At 38.7% G+C, this 18,512-nt stretch overlaps 1 protein-coding gene across 1 annotated transcript in view; it reads left to right on the top strand.

Annotated features, from left to right (window-relative positions):
• The window catches only part of PRSS12 (serine protease 12), a 75,697-nt gene that overhangs the window by 15,852 nt on the left and 41,333 nt on the right, over positions 1–18,512 (top strand). The window contains exons 2-3 of the mRNA XM_043438446.1: positions 9,369–9,519; positions 17,216–17,394. Coding sequence (XP_043294381.1) covers positions 9,369–9,519; positions 17,216–17,394 — 330 coding nt within the window. The remainder of the gene's footprint in view (positions 1–9,368; positions 9,520–17,215; positions 17,395–18,512) is intronic.

Genomic DNA, 18,512 nt, shown 5'->3' with positions numbered 1-18,512 from the left:
AAATTGAAGAAAGTAGGGAAAACCACTAGACCATTCAGGTATGACCTAAATCAAATCCCATACAATTATACAGTGGAAGTGAGAAATAGATTCAAGGGGTTAGATATGCAGACAGAGTGCCTGAAGAACTATGGATGGAGGTTCATGACATTGTACAGGAGACAGGGATCAAGACCATCCCCAAGAAAAGGAAATGCAAAAAGGCAAAATGGTTGTCTGAGGAGGCCTTACAAATAGCTGTGAATAGAAGAGAAGCAAAAGGCAAAGGAGAAAAGGAAAGATATACCCATTTGAATGCAGAGTTCCAAAGAATAGCAAGGAGAGGTAAGAAAGCCTTCCTCAGCGATCAATGCAAAGAAATAAGAGAAAAACAATAGAATGGAAAAGACTAGAGATCTCTTCAAGAAAATTAGAGATACCAAGGGAACATTTCATGCAAAGATGGGCACAATAAAGGACAGAAATGGTATGGATCTAACAGAAGCAGAAGATATTAAGAAGACGTGGCAAGAATACACAGAAGAACTGTACAAGAAAGATCTTCATGACCCAGATAACCACGATGGTGTGATCACCAGCCTAGAGCCAGACATCCTGGAATGCAAAGTCAAATGGGCCTTAGGAAGCATCACTATGAATAAAGTTAGTGGAGGTGATGGAGTTCCAGTTGAGCTATTTCAAATCCTAAAAGATGATGCTGTGAAAGTGCTGCACTCAATATGCCAGCAAATTTGGAAATCTCAGCAGTGGCCACAGGACTGGAAAAGGTCAGTTTTCATTCCAATCCCAAAGAAAGGCAATGCCCAAAGAATGCTCAAACTACTGCACAATTGCACTCATTGCACATACTAGTAAAGTAATACTCAAAATTCTCCAAGGCAGGCTTCAACAGTGAACTTCCAGGTGTTCAAGCTGGATTTAGCAAAGGCAGCGGAACTAGAGATCAAATTGCCAACATCTGTTGGATTATCGAAAAAGCAAGAGAGTTCCAGAAAAACATCTACTTCTGCTTTATTGATTACGCCAAAGCCATTGACTTTGTGGATCACAATAAACTGTGGAAAATTTTGAAGGAGATGGGAATACCAGAGCACCTGACCTGCCTCTTGAGATATCTGTATGTAGATTAGGAAGCAACAGTTAGAACTGGACATGGAACAACTGACTGGTTCCAGATACAGAAAGGAGTACATCAAGGGTGTATATTGTCACCCTGCTTATTAACTTATATGCAGAGTAAGTACATCATGAGAAACGCTGGGCTGGATGAAGCACAAGCTGGAATGAAGATTGCTGGGAGAAATATCAATAACCTCAGATATGCAGATGACACCACACTTATGGCAGAAAGCGAAGAACTAAAGAGTCTCTTGATGAAAGTGAAAGAGGAGAGTGAAAAAGTTGTTTTAAACCTCAACATTCAGAAAACTAAGATCATGGCATGTGGTCTCATCACTTTGTGGCAAATAGATGGGGAAACAGTGGATGACTTTATTTTTTTGGTCTCTAAAATCACTGCAGATGGTGACTGCAGCCATGAAATTAAAAGATGCTTCCTCCTTGGAAGAAAACTTATGACTGATCTAGACAGCATGTTAAAAAGCAGAGATATTGCTTTGCTACCAAAGGTCCGTCTCATCAAAGCTGTGGTTTTCCCAGTAGTCATGTATGGATGTGAAAGTAGGACTATAAAGAAAGCTGAGCGCTGAAGAACTGATGCTTTCAAATCTGGTGTTGGAGAAGATTATTGAGAGTCCCTTGGACTGCAAGGAGAGCCAACCAATTCTACCTAAAGAAAATCAGTCCTGAATGTTCATTGGAAGGACTGATGCTGAAGCTGAAAGTCCAATACTTTGCCCACCTGATTCGAAGAACTGACTCATTGGAAGAGACCCTGATGCTGGGAAAGATTGAAGGCAGGAGGAGAAGGGGACAACAGAGGATGAGATGGTTGGATGGCGTCACTGACTCAATGGACATGAGTTTGAGTAAACTCCGGGAGTTGGTGATGGACAGGGAGGCCTGGCGTGCCGCAGTCCATGGGGTCGCAAAGAGTCAGACATGACTGAGCAACTGAACTGAACTGAATTGACTAGGAAATGGGCAGAAGCTAAGTGGTCCAAAAATAAAAGCATCTTTTGGTCTTTGATTTAACAATTGGATTCTTCAGTGCCAGGAAACAAAGAACTGGGTCCTAAGAGTTTTATTTTCCCAGTAGCCTGTACAGCCTATGGTTGCTGTCATTTGCTTTTAACTTTCTACCTTGAGCCACCCACAAATTCCGCTCTTGTCTGTGTGTGTGTAGGAGGTGAAGTTCATTTGCAGTTTCATCCCATGCTGGGTAAGGTGCGATATCCTGGGACACAGGTTTCTGCACCGAGGAGATTCTGTAAGAGATGGCAGCTTCCCGCAGCCCAGCGGCACCCATCATCGTGAGAAGCTGCTGGCCCTTGCTGTCACCCTCAGTTCATTTCAGTTCAGATGTGAAGGAGACGGAAGCCTGGTGTGCTGCAGTCCTTGGGGTCTCAGAGAGTTGGACATGACTGAGCGACTGAACAACAATACTTAATTAGGCTTCCTGGTGGCTTATCAGTAAAGAATCCGCCTGCCAGTGCAAGAGATGCAAGTTCTGTCTCTAGGTCAGGAAGAGCCCCTGAGAATGAAGTAGCAACCCACTCCGGTTTTCTTGATGGGAAGTCCCATAGACAGAGGAGCCTGGTGGGCTACAGTCCATGGGGTTGCAAAGAGTCATGCCTCAGCAACTAAACAACGATTAGTTAAGTTATTAGTTAACTAAACAATTAGTTAGGTTAAGCAACAACCTCACTAATTTTTTACAATGAGGGTTGGAATAAATCAGGGTAAAAGCAAGAGGAAGGGGAGCACCTACAAAGAGTTATGGTGTTATCATGTTAATTACTGATTTTATCTCCAGTATTTTGTTGGAAACAGTCCTTGGCTGGTGGGCAAGTCACAAAGAATGTCGGCTTGGTGCTTCTTCTTTGACAGCCTGCAGGTGTAACAAATTTGTAGGCTCCTGTCGGTGTCTTTCTTCATGTACCTTTCTACCGGTGCTTTTATTATCCCTGAAAATCAGGGAAGAGTAAAATTTTCTGTGAGACTGACATCAGAAAACAAAAATGGTACAAATGAACTTATTTACAAAATAGAAGTAGAGTTACAGATGTAGAAAACAATCCTATGATTACTAAGGGGGAACAGTAGGGAGGGATAAATTGGGAGATTGGGATTGATATATACAGACTACTATATATAAAATAGATAATTAATAAGTACCTGTTTTATAGCACAGGCAACTCTACTCCATGCTCTCTGATGACCTATATGGGAAAATAATCTAAAGAAGAATGGATATATGTCCATGCATAGCTGATTCACTTTTCTGTACAGCAGACAGAATGGGTGTGTGTGTGCATAATTGATTACTTTTCTGTACGGCAGACAGAACGGGTGTGTGTGTGCATAGCTGATTCACTTTTCTGTATGGCAGACAGAATGGGTGTGTGTGTGCATAGCTGATTCACTTTTCTGCACAGCAGACAGAATGGGGGTGTGTGTGTGCATAATTGACTCACTTTTCTGTACAGCAGACAGAATGGGTGTGTGTGTGCATAGCTGATTCACTTTTCTGCACAGCAGACAGAATGGGGGTGTGTGTGTGTGCATAATTGATTCACTTTTCTGTACAGCAGACAGAATGGGTGTGTGTGTGCATAGCTGGTTCACTTTTCTGTACGCAGACACAACATTGTAAACCAACTATATGCCATTAAAATTTTCTAAAAAATTTAAAAACAAAAACAAGCTCTGTAGTGGAGATGTGAATTACAGAGATTCTCTCGATTGATCAAAGAATGTAAACTAGCTTTCTGCAAACATAAACTTCAGATAAGCTGATCTGATTCCTTCTGTCATCTCTTAGTCATCCATTAATAAAAGAGAATTTCAAATAAGGGCAGAGCAACCTGGCTTTATTGCTGTCAAGACAGATTCATATTTTAGATACACCCCAAATATTTATCGTTGGGTTAACGGAAGCTGTCGCATGGAGACAGTTCTAGAGATCATCATGTTATTCAGATAAGCATTTAATCTTTTAAAAATTTAATTTCAGTTTTGTACATATCAGAGGTTAAAAGTATGTAGACTAGATGAGTTATCTTAATTGATTTCAAAGTCTTGCTAGCAAATGCTATTATATATATATGTATAAAATTTTTAAAAATGGGAATGGATTGCCTCTCTTGGTATTACCTTTCTTAGATGTGGTAATAATAATTGTTTTGAAGATGACAGCCTAAAATATTGGAGTAGGAAAGAATCTTCAAGCATCCAGACTTCTTTTGTGTATCAGAAGGAAGGATTTAGAGACATGTTAGAGTAATTTGCAGCTGAGTGCAGACTGGAATCCAAGTCCCACTAGATCACAGGACAGACACATTTCTTTCACATAACCATCCAGACTCCTCTGTTTTATGTCTGTAGTATTTGCCCATTTTCTTCTAAAATCAGCTGTAGATAAAGGCACATGCCTAGCATTAGTTATTCAAGGTTAATTAGAAAGATTGCCATAGGTAATCACCCTGTTCTGATCTAATGTTTTTATTTCCTTGACATTTACATAATCCATTATGTTTGTCTTTTTCTTCCACATCCACCTTTATTGATTTCTTCCATTTTTTAAAATCCTAGTGCTTTGATAAAAATTAGCCTACATTCGATAAACCTAACCTTGAGCATTGTACTTCCAGAGGAAAAGGAGTCGCAAAACAAGCCCTGTTTTCTGAACTGGGCCTTATTCCCATTTATTGGAGTAATGTCCGTTGCTGAGGAGATGAAGAAAATATACTGCTTTGTGAAAAAGACATCTGGCAGGGCGGGGCATGTTCTAAGATGGCAGCTGCTGTCCTGTGTAGCTTTTCCCATGGTAAAAAGAAAAAAAAATTTTATTTTCTTGCTTTACTTTCATTCTGTTTTCAACATTCCAGATGAAAAACGTGTCTTAGTTAAATGTTTTCCTAAGCGTTTAAATACAGACCTGAGTCTGAATCATCATAGTCTATCAACAATCTAATTAGTCTTTAAAGGAATTCATCTAACAGTTGGATTTACATATGAACTCAGTTTTTCTTTTAATTAAAAAATTTTTTGGTTGCACCGAGTCTTTATTGCTATGCACGGGCTCTCTCTAGTTGCAGTAAGCGGGGGCTATTCTCTAGTTGCAGTAAGCGGGCTTCTCCTTGAAGCCTCCTTGAGGTGGCTTTTCTTGCTGTGGATCACGGGCTCTAGAGCATGCAGGCTTTAGTAGTTGTGAAGCTTGGGCCTAACTGTCCCCTAGCATGTGGGATCTTCCCAGACCAGGGATTGAACTGGTATCCCCTGCATTGCAAGGCAAACTCTTAACCACTGGACCACCTGGGAAGCCCTGACCTCATTTCACATATTTTCTGTTTTAATCTAATTTGTTTATAGGATTATTATATACTGTATTTGAGACACTTATTTGGGTAATGAAAAATTGTTCTGGAATCAAGTTAAAAATCATCTTGAAACCAAATATAAAATACAGCAACTACAAAAAATGTTTTCACTTTATAGAATAGAATAGACTCATAGTATTAGTGTTCTCCTTTGAAGATAGCACATTCCATAAAACAAATCGCTACCTTGGATAAGGGCTCCTTCTATGCATGATGTCCTAGGCATTCAGTTCAGTTCAGTTGCTCAGTCGTGTCTGACTGTTCGCAACCCCATGGACCGCAGCACGCTAGGCCTCCCTGTCCATCACCAACTCCCGGAGTTTACCCAAACTCATCTCCATTGACTCGGTGATGCCACCCATCCATCTCATCCTCTGTTGTCACCTTCTCCTCCTGCCCTCAATCTTTCCCAGCATCAGGGTCTTTTCAAATGAGTCAGCTCTTCGCATCAGGTGGCCAAAGTATTGGACCTTCAGCTTCAACATCAGTCCTTCCAATGAACACTCAGGACTGATTTTCTTTAGGTAGGACTGGTTGGATCTCCTTGCAGTTCAAGGGACTCTCAAGAGTCTTCTCCAATACCACAGTTCAAAAGCATCAATTCTTTGGCGCTTAGCTTTCTTTATAGTCCAACTCTCACATCTGTACATAACCACTGGAAAAACCATAGCCTTGACTAGACGGACCTTTGTTGGCAAAGTAATGTCTCTGCTTTTTAATATGCTGCTTAGGTTGGTCATAACTTTCCTTCCAAGGAGGAAGCATCCTTTAATTTCATGGCTGCAGTCACCATCTGCAGCATTGGTGATTAGTATATGGTTTCGGTATACAGGTGTGTGTATGATCATGTGAACGGAAGCAGCAGGAGAAGCTCCCTTTGTCACTTATTTTTCCTTGTTTGGGATATTCTTTCTAGGCTTTTAGTTTCACAATGGCGGGTGGGTTTTCTGGGGTCCATGGTTGTTTTAACGTGTGACCACAGCCTGTGGCTATCACACCTTTTTGGATTTTCTTGGAGATAGCAATGTGATAAGATGTCCCAAGTCTTAGAATGCCAGCAGACAGCCAGGGCAATGGACTCTGATTGAGTACAAGTATCAGGGAAGGAATTGACATGCTTCCTCCACAAAACATAGGAAGACCCAAGCTAGGGTCATTCCTGTGAACTGACTGGAAGAACTAGTGGAAATGGTGCAGGATATCATACAAGTGTGTGCTTGCAGAGCTACAGTCCTCTGTGGGTGCAAGGTGCGTTCTGAATCTTATGCCTTGTACGTTTTTCCTCTTCTTCCTTTGCCTCTCCACCTCTTGGTAATCCTGTCTTTGGCACATACGTGTTTACACATCGCTACATCAGGGATGCTGTGAATCGGGCTCAACAGCGCGCTGCTTTTTGTAGATATTGCTTGTATTCTGTGTCCAACCTAACTGATAAATATGTTAGCGTTTTTCACGTAGTGAGGTAAGTAAAATTTTGAAAACAATCCTTTTTTTCAGGATCTCTGTCTACTCTTTCTTTTTAGAAAGCTGTCCATTCTCTATAATATACCCACTTGTTTATACTCTGCAAAGATAAATTTAAGCTTGGTGTAAGCATATATAAAATATTGAAGGTTGAGAATAAATTAGAAGTGAGAGTGAAAAAACATGCTTTTATGGTAAATTAAATGAGAATATGAAAACAAATAGCTCAAGTCAGCAAACACTGAGTCTATCTTAAGGCACAGAGTAGACCTTTAATATTAATACTTTCTTTTAGTGTGGAATTTACATTTAGCATCTTGGCATGTAGTATTTTTCTAACACTTAGAAAGTAGAAGATCTTATCTGAGTATTGGACATAGGAAATATCAATATAAATGAAAATGTCTGGGAGTTTTATTTATCCACAAATTAAATACGAGTCAACTACTTCACTGAAATTTCTTTCAAATGATTTTTTTTTGTGAGTGTATTTGTTGGGAAGATGTGAGATGGTGACTAAATTTTGTCTTTGAGCTTCTCTATATTTTCACAAATACTTATACAACCAGTGTAAAAACTACATTTAAAAATAAAGCACAACATTTTAAAAAATGTAAGGTAATTATGCCATAATGTTTCTAGGTTGTAGATAATTTTAAATTTCCTCTTAAATTTTTTTGTTTTTCTGTTTTTCCCACGCTTACCATGGAGGTGGGGAGAAGAGAGGCAGAGAAGGATATAATAATTTAAGAAATTTATGCTGTTTCCACTGGTTTGTTTCTATATTTTCCAAGCTTCTTAAAAGAAAAACATAATAACATGTAAATTTAGGTTTCTTATACGTAATTCAGCAATCGTAAATCATAAGAAGCTGCTATATAATGTTGAGAACAGTTATGTTTATTAAACCTACCTTTATTGTTTTCCAGATTACAAGTGCTAGTTGACTTATGTAAGAAAACTGTGTTACAAATATCAGAATATGAGTAGATATACATGTTCACTAATCTAAATCCCTTCTCTGGTGTGATATTTGAATATAAATACGAATGTCCAAATGCCATTTATTGATAGCTGCTTATACTGTGGAGGAATTAGAAGCGTATTTCATGTGGATAAATGATGAGTCTTTGGCAAAAGATAAAACTAAATTCCCTAATAGGGACCCAGCCTGTTGTGAACCTTTGACCATCTCACATTCTTTATTCCAGAAAAATTAGAGGCTGTTCTGTTTCCCAAACACATACAGCTTTGTGCTTCTGTGCTTTTGTTCATTTGGTTCATTTTGTCTGAGCTGCACATCCCCCATGTCTAACATATGAAATCCCATCCATCATCTTGGCCCTCTTAGCTGCAGCTCCTTGAGAAGGGATTCCCTAATTTCCTCTAGTGGTGGGCAAGCACCTTTTGCACCTGAGCCCCTGCAGGGCCTTCTCAGTGGTCTGTCGTCTGTACTCTTGTTGTCCATATCCCGAGGCAATATATTTAAGGGCAGCATTTGTGCAGTGCCTCTCTGCCTAATAGCAGTTTAAGAAACAGAATTGAAGGAATGGATGTCGATAGTTATTTTTTCGTTGTTTGGGATATTCTTTCTAGGCTTTTAGTCATCACTTGCCAATCCAATCAGTCAACAGATATTTATTACATGCCTTCTCCATAGCTAGGTATCTGAAGTACATGAGTGAAAGGGAAAGGCGTTCCCTGTGTCCTCAATTCTAGACTAAGAAAAAGAGAGAAAAATGAAAAAACTGATGAAGCTAGACTATAGGCATTGTAGACTGTAATAAGGAATTTGCATGGGGAAGCCTCTGGTATTCTTCACAGAGAATGAATTGATTCATACACAAATGATGAACTGATTCATATGCAAATGAATCTTCAATATTGTTTTTTGAAGGTACTGGCTGTGATGTCCACCAGCGTCTTATATTGTGATAATGTTAACTTTGACTTGATCTTTACAAATGTAAAAATATTTCTGTGCTGAAAGCAAGTATGTCATAGATATAAGTGCCACTGTTAATAATTACATGTTGGTAATGCTCAGGTTACTGTAAATAAAAAATCAGTGCTACCCCCCACAATACCATAAAAATCAAATCGATTTCCAATAATTGCAGTTTTGAGTGTGTCTTTTCTGGTTTCTGAGGTCCTCGGGGAAAAGTGAATTTAGACTGCTTCCTCTTGACAGCTATTTGTATGAGTGTAATGCAACTTGGAGGGTTTTAATCAGTTGAGATTATCATAAAATATATTAGACATGCATGGGTATGTCCATATCACTGAAGTGGCTTATTAAATATAACTTTATGATTGAGAATGGCAAAGAAATAGAATATGCCTGATCTTCTACAGCTCAGTGGAAATGTGTAGGTTTCATTTGTTGTTAATTTCGTATTGCAGGCCCTGCGTTCCCCATCCTGCGCCTTGTTGGGGGCAGCAGTGTGCGTGAGGGCCGAGTGGAGGTCTACCATGCCGGTCAGTGGGGGACAGTCTGTGACGACCAGTGGGATGATGCAGACGCAGAAGTGGTCTGCAGGCAGCTGGGTCTGAGGTTGGTGGTTCTTGTTTTGTTTTGCTTACATTTCTAAGTTTATTACTTCCATACCCAAAGGTAGGTGTGTTTAAATTGCACATTTCTTTGAACAAATAGAGAAAGCCACCTTTTTGATCATTGTATTCAGCTGTAGTCTCCTTGAAGAGAATGTCTGTGTACCTATAGATCTAACCTATTTGTAATCTGAATTCGACTGATTTTGTTTCCTTAAGAATCTTAAGCCTTTTACCACTTTTTATCAGGAGCCTTTACAGGACTCCCAGGTAGCGGCTAGCACGGTCAACCGCAGTAACTTACCGAAGTCATATGATGAAACTGGTTGTGAGGCTTTAGCTGAAGTTCAGCTTCTTTCCCCCAAATATTGTCTAAACTTTTGACCTTTGCTGCCTTATTTGTTAGGTATGTGCTTAGAACAAAGAATGTTTATTAATGTTCAAAGGAAATAATTCCTAGATATGGCAATGAAACTTGTGGAAAAAGACAGAAAGCCAGTATTACATGTTGCTTTAGTTATGGTTACTTTGGAATAGTATGTTATAATTTTGTATCCTCTGATCCCTGTCTTTAGTGATTTTGAATATTGGTATAGCAGGCTTAAAAGTTTCTCTCAAATTATACTGGCAGATCTTCTGAAAGTTGGTATTTTACTTTAAATTTGAAAAAAAAATTACTTAGCATGTTGTGGCCAGGTAGGGGTGGGTTGATGTGGAGACTTCTCAAAATTAGAACTTCTCAGTTCTTGTTTCACTTTGTCCAGTTAAGCATGGTCTTTGATACTGGAGTGTGATTTTTGAACCTTGAACCGTGATTTTTTGGCAATTGTTTTTGCAACTGACCCCTCCCCCCCCCCAACTTTTTCAAAACTGTAGGTTAATAATACTAAAGTATTGTAAAACAAAATAAAAATGTTTCAACATTTTACCTCTAAATACTTCAGTGTGCATCTTTTAAAAGTAAGAACATTGTCCTACATAGCCAAATTATCATCACCACTAATGTAAGTGGTAATCATTCTTACATTGTTTAATATCCTGTCATATTCAAATTTCCATAGGTGTTCCCAGCATGTCCTTGACAGATGGTTTCTCTGTAGCAGAATTCAGCCCAGGGCCTTGTGGTGCATCTGGATGTCATATCCCCAAAGTCTTTTAATCCAGAACAGTCTCTTGTTTTTCCTAACACTGACTTGTTGCAGAGACCAAAGACAATACCAGTTGTTTTGTAGAATATACTACCTTCTGAGTTTGTCTCATTTCTTCCTCCTGGTGTCACTTAGCTTACTCCTCTGGTTCTTGTAACTTCTGAAATGGGAGGCTAGATCCAAAAGTTTGGTTAGACAAACATCACTCAAGTATTTGCTTCCCAGGTGGCGCTACTGGTAAGGAACCCACTTGCTAATGCAGGATACTCAAGCGACGTGGGTTCGAAACCTGGGTTGGGAAGATCCCCTGGAGGAGAAAATGGCAACCCACTTCAGTATTCTTGCCTGGAGAATTCTATGGACAGTGGAACCTGGCAGACTGTAGTCCGTGGGGTCGCAAAGAGTTGAATACCACTGAGCAACTAACACTTTAACTTTCATAGTTTTAAAACTGATTCTAAAAATTCATGTTGTAATGTAGAGTTCTTTCTTGAGAGCCAAGATTTTTTTTTTCACTTACATAAATGGTTCTTAAACAAAGACTGTGTTGACAAACAATAGTCTACTACATGGAAAGAGTATAGAGATAGAATCACAAAGAAGACTGTATTAATGTTGAACATAGGTGTGGGTTGAGTAAAGTGTTTACATCTTTTTCAAGCATTTGCTCATTGCTATCTTTTGGATGAGGAGATTTGTGTTTGGAGAAGTGATGAAAAGGAAAAATATCTTCAAATATTCAAGACAGCAAAGATCTTCCACAAGCCTGTGTAATAACCAACGATCTAGCTTGGTGGAGACTTTTTTTTTATAAATACCTTAGGATCTGAGCTGATGCTGTTCTTTTGCTCTATTTTTCTTTCCTTTGATTTTCTACTCTCATAGGCTTGCAGTACAGCAGTATTCTGCAACTGCTCTTCCCCTAGAATTTGTTTTGCTCACTTAAAGGCACAGTACTTTCAGATGAAATAATTTTTAATGTTACATGTTTCATCTCAGTGGTACTTGCTTTGTTGAATTCCCAAAGGGAAACTATATCATGCCTCCCTGGAGTGCTGGTTACAATTTCTTTGTGAGATGCTGTCTTTGTTGACCCTCATCTTTTAATGGTGGCTGTGGATTTTGGTAGCTGGCAAGCTTCCTAAAACACAAAAGGAATAACTGTCCTTAAGATATTTAAATTTGATTAGCCCAGAACTCAGAGAAACATGCGGATCAGGAAAGGAAGCAGCCAAGTGTTAGAAAATTGAACTTGAGAATGCATACATACACAGTGAAGTTTCAGGTAGAGGCATTTTAATTGGAGTTCCTTTCGTGCACCTAACATTGAAGCATTTCCTATGTCTTTCAGAACTCTTAAAAGCGTAGCTGCTCATGGAACTGTGACATCATATTTTATTCTGCAGATATGCCATAATTTACATAAGAATTTAAAATTTTTGAACCCTTTTTTCTTCTTAGGTTTTTTTGGCTATAAAATTATCTTACAGAATCATATTATTCAGTGGTCAAAATAAAAATTCTTCTCATACTCTTTTAAAATATTTATTTGTTCTTTTATTTTATTGTTTACTAATTTTTAAAATACTTTATAAACATTATTGGTATGTCGAATTATTGAGCAGAAAGGAGGCCTTATTGATGAGAAAGTTAGGCTCTCTGAGATTACTCAAAGTGCCCAAATTATACTGTGAGTGAAGACTGGAATCTTGAGATTTATGGCTCCCAGAGTAGGATTTTTCCTTTCATGTTACACTGTTTGCAAAATAGGCAGGTATTAATAAGAATAAATATGAATACAGGCTGAAAGAAATAGGGAAGTCAAGAGAGAAAAGTTTATTGTGGGAGGAAATTGATGAGGAGCATGTTTTAGACAGACCATATATTAATGTGCCACAGACACCTCATTGAAGATGCCCCAAGAGACTGAGAGAAAGCAAAGTGTTTCAGAGTCTGCTCTAAAGCCAGGCAAAGTTTACCATCTAATGCTGGGCAAATTGTTTAACTTCTGCACCTCAGTTTCCTCATCTGTAAACAGTGGATAATAGCATCATGGGGCTGGAGAGAGGATTGAAAGAGTTAATACATTTGAAGCTGTTAGACCAGTGTCTGGCATACAGTAATCATTCAGTGCTCTTCAAAATGCCATTATTGGAGATACAGGGGATTGTTTTCCAGAAAGAAATATGGACTATTGACCTGTAGAAATGAGTTTTTCATCCAAATGTTATGTGTCACAAAATGATATTTGTGGTCAAAGAACCAATCTTTTATAACCAATTCTTTTTACACAACAGAATTGTGTAACTCAATTCTCTGTCTATTTAAAGTAGTAGCTAAATCCAAGGATTGAGTTAGTCAGGTGGTACTTTTTATTTGCTCTTTTTCTGTGAAAAACAGACAAATTTTATATGACTACAATCAGATTAGCTAGGTTTAGAAATGATTGGATACAGATCAGACATAGGATCAGTTCAGTGTTTATTGGGGATTGCTGCTATGTAGGTCAAACAACTTTGCATACAATAACCTAATAAATCAATGTATTATATCAGAGAACCCCTATTCCACAGATTTATTCTGTGGTCAGATGGTAAGAAAGTAGTAAAACTGGGACTGTTACTGCAAACGAACTGCCAGGGCTGGTGTGGACATACTTTTCATAACGGAAGCGAAGAGAACACACAACTTTATCAAATTTACATCGTACTTATTAGCCTTTAACAAACCATGAGTTTTATGTTGCTCTCCCTGGTATCAGACAGTCTTTTGAAGGGCAGAGTCATCCATTTCTTTGGTATTCCCCTGAAAGCCAGTACAGTCCAGGGCACCAGGAAATAGGCTGAAAGACTGTGTGTATTTATAAATATCATCTTAAATTTTAATAAACTCAAAAATTAGCTAGGAAACCTACTTTGTTTTACATCATGGTTTCCTAGTTGTTAGTGTTTTTTTGTTTTGTTTTGGTTCTTGAATTTATTGCATTAATTTTTCTGATTAGTTTATTTTAATTAAACATTTTTATGATCATTAAAATAATGGTTGTAAGCAATGGAAAATATGGAGATACATAATGAAGAAAATAAAACACCCAAATGATGTTTTAAGGCTGCATTATAACATAAATGATTTTCCCCAGAGTCACTATCCGGGGCTTCTGATCTCCCATCTAGTGTCCTCCCTTAAGGAAGGAACACAGTTTAGAGGCTATTAATCAGGCCTTTTGCTTTTCCTAGAACCTCTACAATATCTTTGACATATTTGAAATGCAGTGTATTTCAGTTACTCTGTCCAGCCTGTCTCAAATCACTCCCAAGTAATGAGTATTTTAGGTTTGTTATTTTTTTCTTGGGAATAGAAAGCCTTTAGTTTTTAATCTTTTAGCCTAGATTTTTAGTGCAAAGGATTTTAAGATATGTAAAAATGCACTATTACTGTTTTAATTTGATCATTGTAAGTTGAGCATCTTGCCATATGCTCAGTGGCCATGGATATTTCTTCTTCTGTAAATAGCTTGTTTCTCTCCATCACTCTATTTTTGATGTTGGTCATTTCATTATGATAATAATAAATTATGATTATTTACTTCTAGGAATTTTTTATCTTTGATTGCTGCTATATATTATAAATATATCTTTAACCTTCTTTGCCTTTTGATCTGATTGTGGTGTATTTTGCTATACAATAGTTCAAATTTATGTGATTGGTTTATTTATTACATAGTTCAAATTTATAAGTTTAACTTTTTTTAGTCTTTGTTTTCTGATTTCTTGGCTTTTTATCTTGCTCAGAAAATTCCCTTATTACCAAAGTTGTAAGAACTATGTTCTTATTATTTCATTGCATTGTATTAACTTTTTAGTCATCTTGTCTTCCTCTTTCCCTCCTTCCTCCCTTTCTTTCCTTCTTTCTATTTAGATTTTTAAACCATCTGGAGTTTATTTTTTGTTTCTGAGTTTGGGATCAAATTTTATTTTCTCTCATGTTGGTCCCTGGTTTTATTTTAGCACCTAATCTTGCCTCAAGGAATTATATTCACTGAAATTTTCTTTAACGGATCTTTTTCTTTTCTAGCAATTGTCACAGGGCAGAGATCCAAGGAGACGGTTATCTGCCTTTCTCCAAAGCTCTCCTGTCTGGCTCCCCCGTGACCTGCATTAGTCATCCTGTCTCCCCTGCTTCTGTCCTCCAACTTTCAGTGCTCTCTAAATCAGCTTCCATATTTGCTTTCATTAATCTCCTTCCTCTAGAGCAAGGGCCAACAAACATTTTCCGTAAAGGGACAGACAGTGAGTGCTTTAGACTTTCCAATTACTCCACTGAGCTTTGGTGTAGTGCAGAAGCAGCCACAGATAGTAATTTGGGAATGAGTGTGGCTTTGTTCTGATAAAACCTTATTTCTGGATAGTAAAATTTGAATTACATATATTAAAATTGCATTCCTGTTTTGGTTTTAAATTCTCAAGATAGTTATAATGTAAGGAGAAAAAGACAACTTAAATAATGGGAATAGATGCAGTATTGTTGAAAAGCAAACTAAAAATATAAATACTCTAGTCTAAGAATTAAATGGCTGAAAAGGGCTGAAGATGCAATTTCTGAGGTCATTTATCATTTTGACAGGCAATCATGATCTTCTTCATTGAAATCTGGGGTTCTAGAGAATATGGTATCACTTTGAATTGTGAGAGAAGTAAATTTAGTCAAATAAATTTGAGTGAAGAGATGTTTGGCCATGAGTAACAGAGAACTGAAAATAACCGTGGCTTAAACAAGACATACTTCATGGGAAATAGTTGGGGAGACAGTAGAAGCAGTGTCAGACTTTATTTGCTTGGGCTCCAAAATCACTGCGGATGGTGACTGCAGCCATAAAATTAAAAGACGCTTACTCCTTGGAAGGAGAGTTATGACCAACCTAAGCAGCATACTAAAAAGCAGAGACATTACTTTGCCAACAAGGGCCTGTCTGGTCAAGGCTATGGTTTTTCCAGTGGTCATGTATGGATGTGAGAGTTGGACTATAAAGAAAGCTGAGCACCGAAGAATTGACACTTTTGAACTGTGGTGTTGGAGAAGACTCTTGAGAGTCCCTTGGACTGCAAGGAGATTCAACCAGTCCATCCAAAAGGAGATCAGTCCTGGGTGTTCATTGGAAGGACTGACGCTGAAGCTGAAACTCCAATACTTTCGCCACCTCATGCGAAGAGTTGACTCATTGGAAAAGACCCTGATGCTGGGAGGGATTAGGGGCAGGAGGAGAAGGGGACGACAGGGGATGAGATGACTGGATGGCATCACTGACTCGATGGGCATGAGTTTGAGTAAACTCTGGGAGTTTGTGATGGACAGGGAGGCCTGGCGTGCTGTGATTCATGGGGTCACAAAGAGTCGGACACGACTGAGCCACTGAATTGACTGAACTTAAGCAAGACATGAGAAATGCCAGGCTGGATGAGTTACAAGCTGGAATCAAAATAGGCAGGAGAAACATCAACAGCCTCAGATATGCAGATGATACCACCCTAATGGCAGAAAGCAAAGAGGAACTAGAGAGCCTTTAGATGGGGCAAAGGAGGAGAGTGAAAGAGCTGGCTTAAAACTAAATGTTAAAAAAGCTAAGATCATGGCATCCAGCCCCATTCCTTCATGGCAAATAGAGAGGGAAAAGGTGGAAGTAGTGACAGGTTTCCTCTTCTTGGGCTCCAAAATCACTGTGGACGGTGACTGCAGCCATGAAATCAGTAGGTGTTTGCTTCTTGGCAGGAAAGCTGTGACAAACCTAGACAGTGTGTTGAAAAGCAGAGACATTACTCTGCCAACAAAGGTCTGTATAGTCAAAGATGTGGTCTTCCCAGTGGTCATGTCCGGTTGTGAGAACTGGATCGTAAAGAAGGCGGAGCGCCGAAGAATTGCTGCCTTCAAACTCTGGTGCTGGAGAAGACTCCTGAAAGTCCCTTGGACAGCAAGGAGATCAAACCAGTCAATCTTAAGGGAAATCAACCCTGAATACTCCTTGGAAGGACTGATGCTGAAGCTGAAACTCCAGTATTTTGGTCATCTGATGTGAACAGCTGACTCATTGGAAAAATCCCTGATGCTGGTAAAGATTGAGGACAAAAGGAGAAGAGGGCATCAGAGGATGAGATGGCTGGCCGGCATCACTGATGCAATGGACATGAACTTGAGCAAACTTCGGGAGATGGTGAGGGACAGGGAGGCCTGGCCTGCTGCAGTCCGTGGGGTCACAAAGGGTCAGACACGACTGGGTTACTGAACAACAAGGAACAAGACAAGAGTTTCTTTCTTTCTCCAGACACCAGAGATAGTCAACTCAAGGTTGGTACGGTGGTTCCACAGTCATCAGGGCCCCAGACTCTAGCTTGTAGCTCTTTCATTCTTAGTTTGGTACTTTATGGACCAAGATAGCTACAATGGAGTGAATTGATAAGGAAAATTATAAGTTAATCATAAGTTTACCTTTGCCAGAGGCAAAAGAAGAAACAGGTCAGACTAAGCTTCGATCTGACTTCTGTTCTTATGTTTGTCCAGCGGCATTGCCGAAGCATGGAGTCAGGCGCGTTTTGGGGAAGGGTCTGGCCCAGTAATGTTGGATGAAGTACGCTGCACCGGGAATGAGCTTTCTCTTGAGCAGTGTCCGAAGAGTTCCTGGGGAGAGCATAACTGTGACCATAAAGAAGATGCTGGAGTGTCCTGTACCCCTCTAACAGGTAGGAACTTCACCCTGTCAACCTAGCCACTCTTGCCTTCACCCCTATTTGGGCTTAACTTCCCTCCTCAATTTGGCTAATGTTACTAAATGAGCTTACAAATAAATCCCCCAAATAAGACATAAAAAGAATATATACTGTATATTAAAATGCTGTCTCTTTATTTATAGATATTTCTGAATTTTTCAGTTGAAAGCTACACAATCCTATAAAGTAATTATGAACATATGATCTTGTTGCAACATATAGTACCCAGTAGTCAGAATCGGTGTACAATGATAAATTTAGGATGTTAAGTATTATAATTATATGTTTAGTCCATTCACTTACTAGCCTGTCTTGACTCTCAGAATGTGTTTATAGCTGGTAAAACTATTTTGATGGGATTGTTGATTAAAGCACACTATTAAAGAACCAGGTTGACCTTTGCTGTGCTGAATATTCAGACTGTTCCAAACAACGGCGTGCTTGTCAAGCTATGTCTTGTGTTGCAAGAGGGACATGTCTGAGTGCAAATGAGTGTGTGTGTATGTACTTAAATGTTTGGGGGGAAGAAGAGAGAAATGGACGGGCAAGAGAAGTTGGGTCATCACAAATCTGTTGTTTCTATAGCAAAAAGAACTTGAAGACAAAAATTAGGGTTTTAATATTTCTTAAAAAAAGTCAAATGAAATACTTCCTAGAGACTGTGAAATGCTGAAGGTCTACTTTTTTATTTACATAGTTCTGTACACACTGTTGTTTTATTAGAATAACACATTTATACACAAAATAAATAGAAAATTTATACCAGATGGTAAGCCAGAGCACTTCATCTTCTTGAGCCTCCATTTCCTCCTCTTTGAAATGAGGATAGTCTTGTAGTGTTGCTGGTCAGATGAGGTAACAGGTGTAACAAGGCTTTGCAAACAGTGAAATTTTACATTAATAATGATTCTATTGCTAGGAGACCTTAATTTGAATGATCCCAGAGATTCATGAAAAGTATGACTTTCCCCCAAGATTATTTATATATTTCATTTGGGAGGAGGGACAGTGTTTGGATTATTTTGGATGGAAATGGCCTCTTATATTTTTTGGGGAATGAATTTATTATATTGTGTATCTGCTTAGAAGCT

Source organism: Cervus canadensis, chromosome 19 (genome assembly GCF_019320065.1).
Source record: "Cervus canadensis isolate Bull #8, Minnesota chromosome 19, ASM1932006v1, whole genome shotgun sequence".
Lineage (NCBI taxonomy): Eukaryota > Metazoa > Chordata > Mammalia > Artiodactyla > Cervidae > Cervus > Cervus canadensis.
The sequence above is the reverse complement of the archived record's forward strand: the minus strand, read 5'-3'. Positions and strand labels throughout refer to the sequence as shown.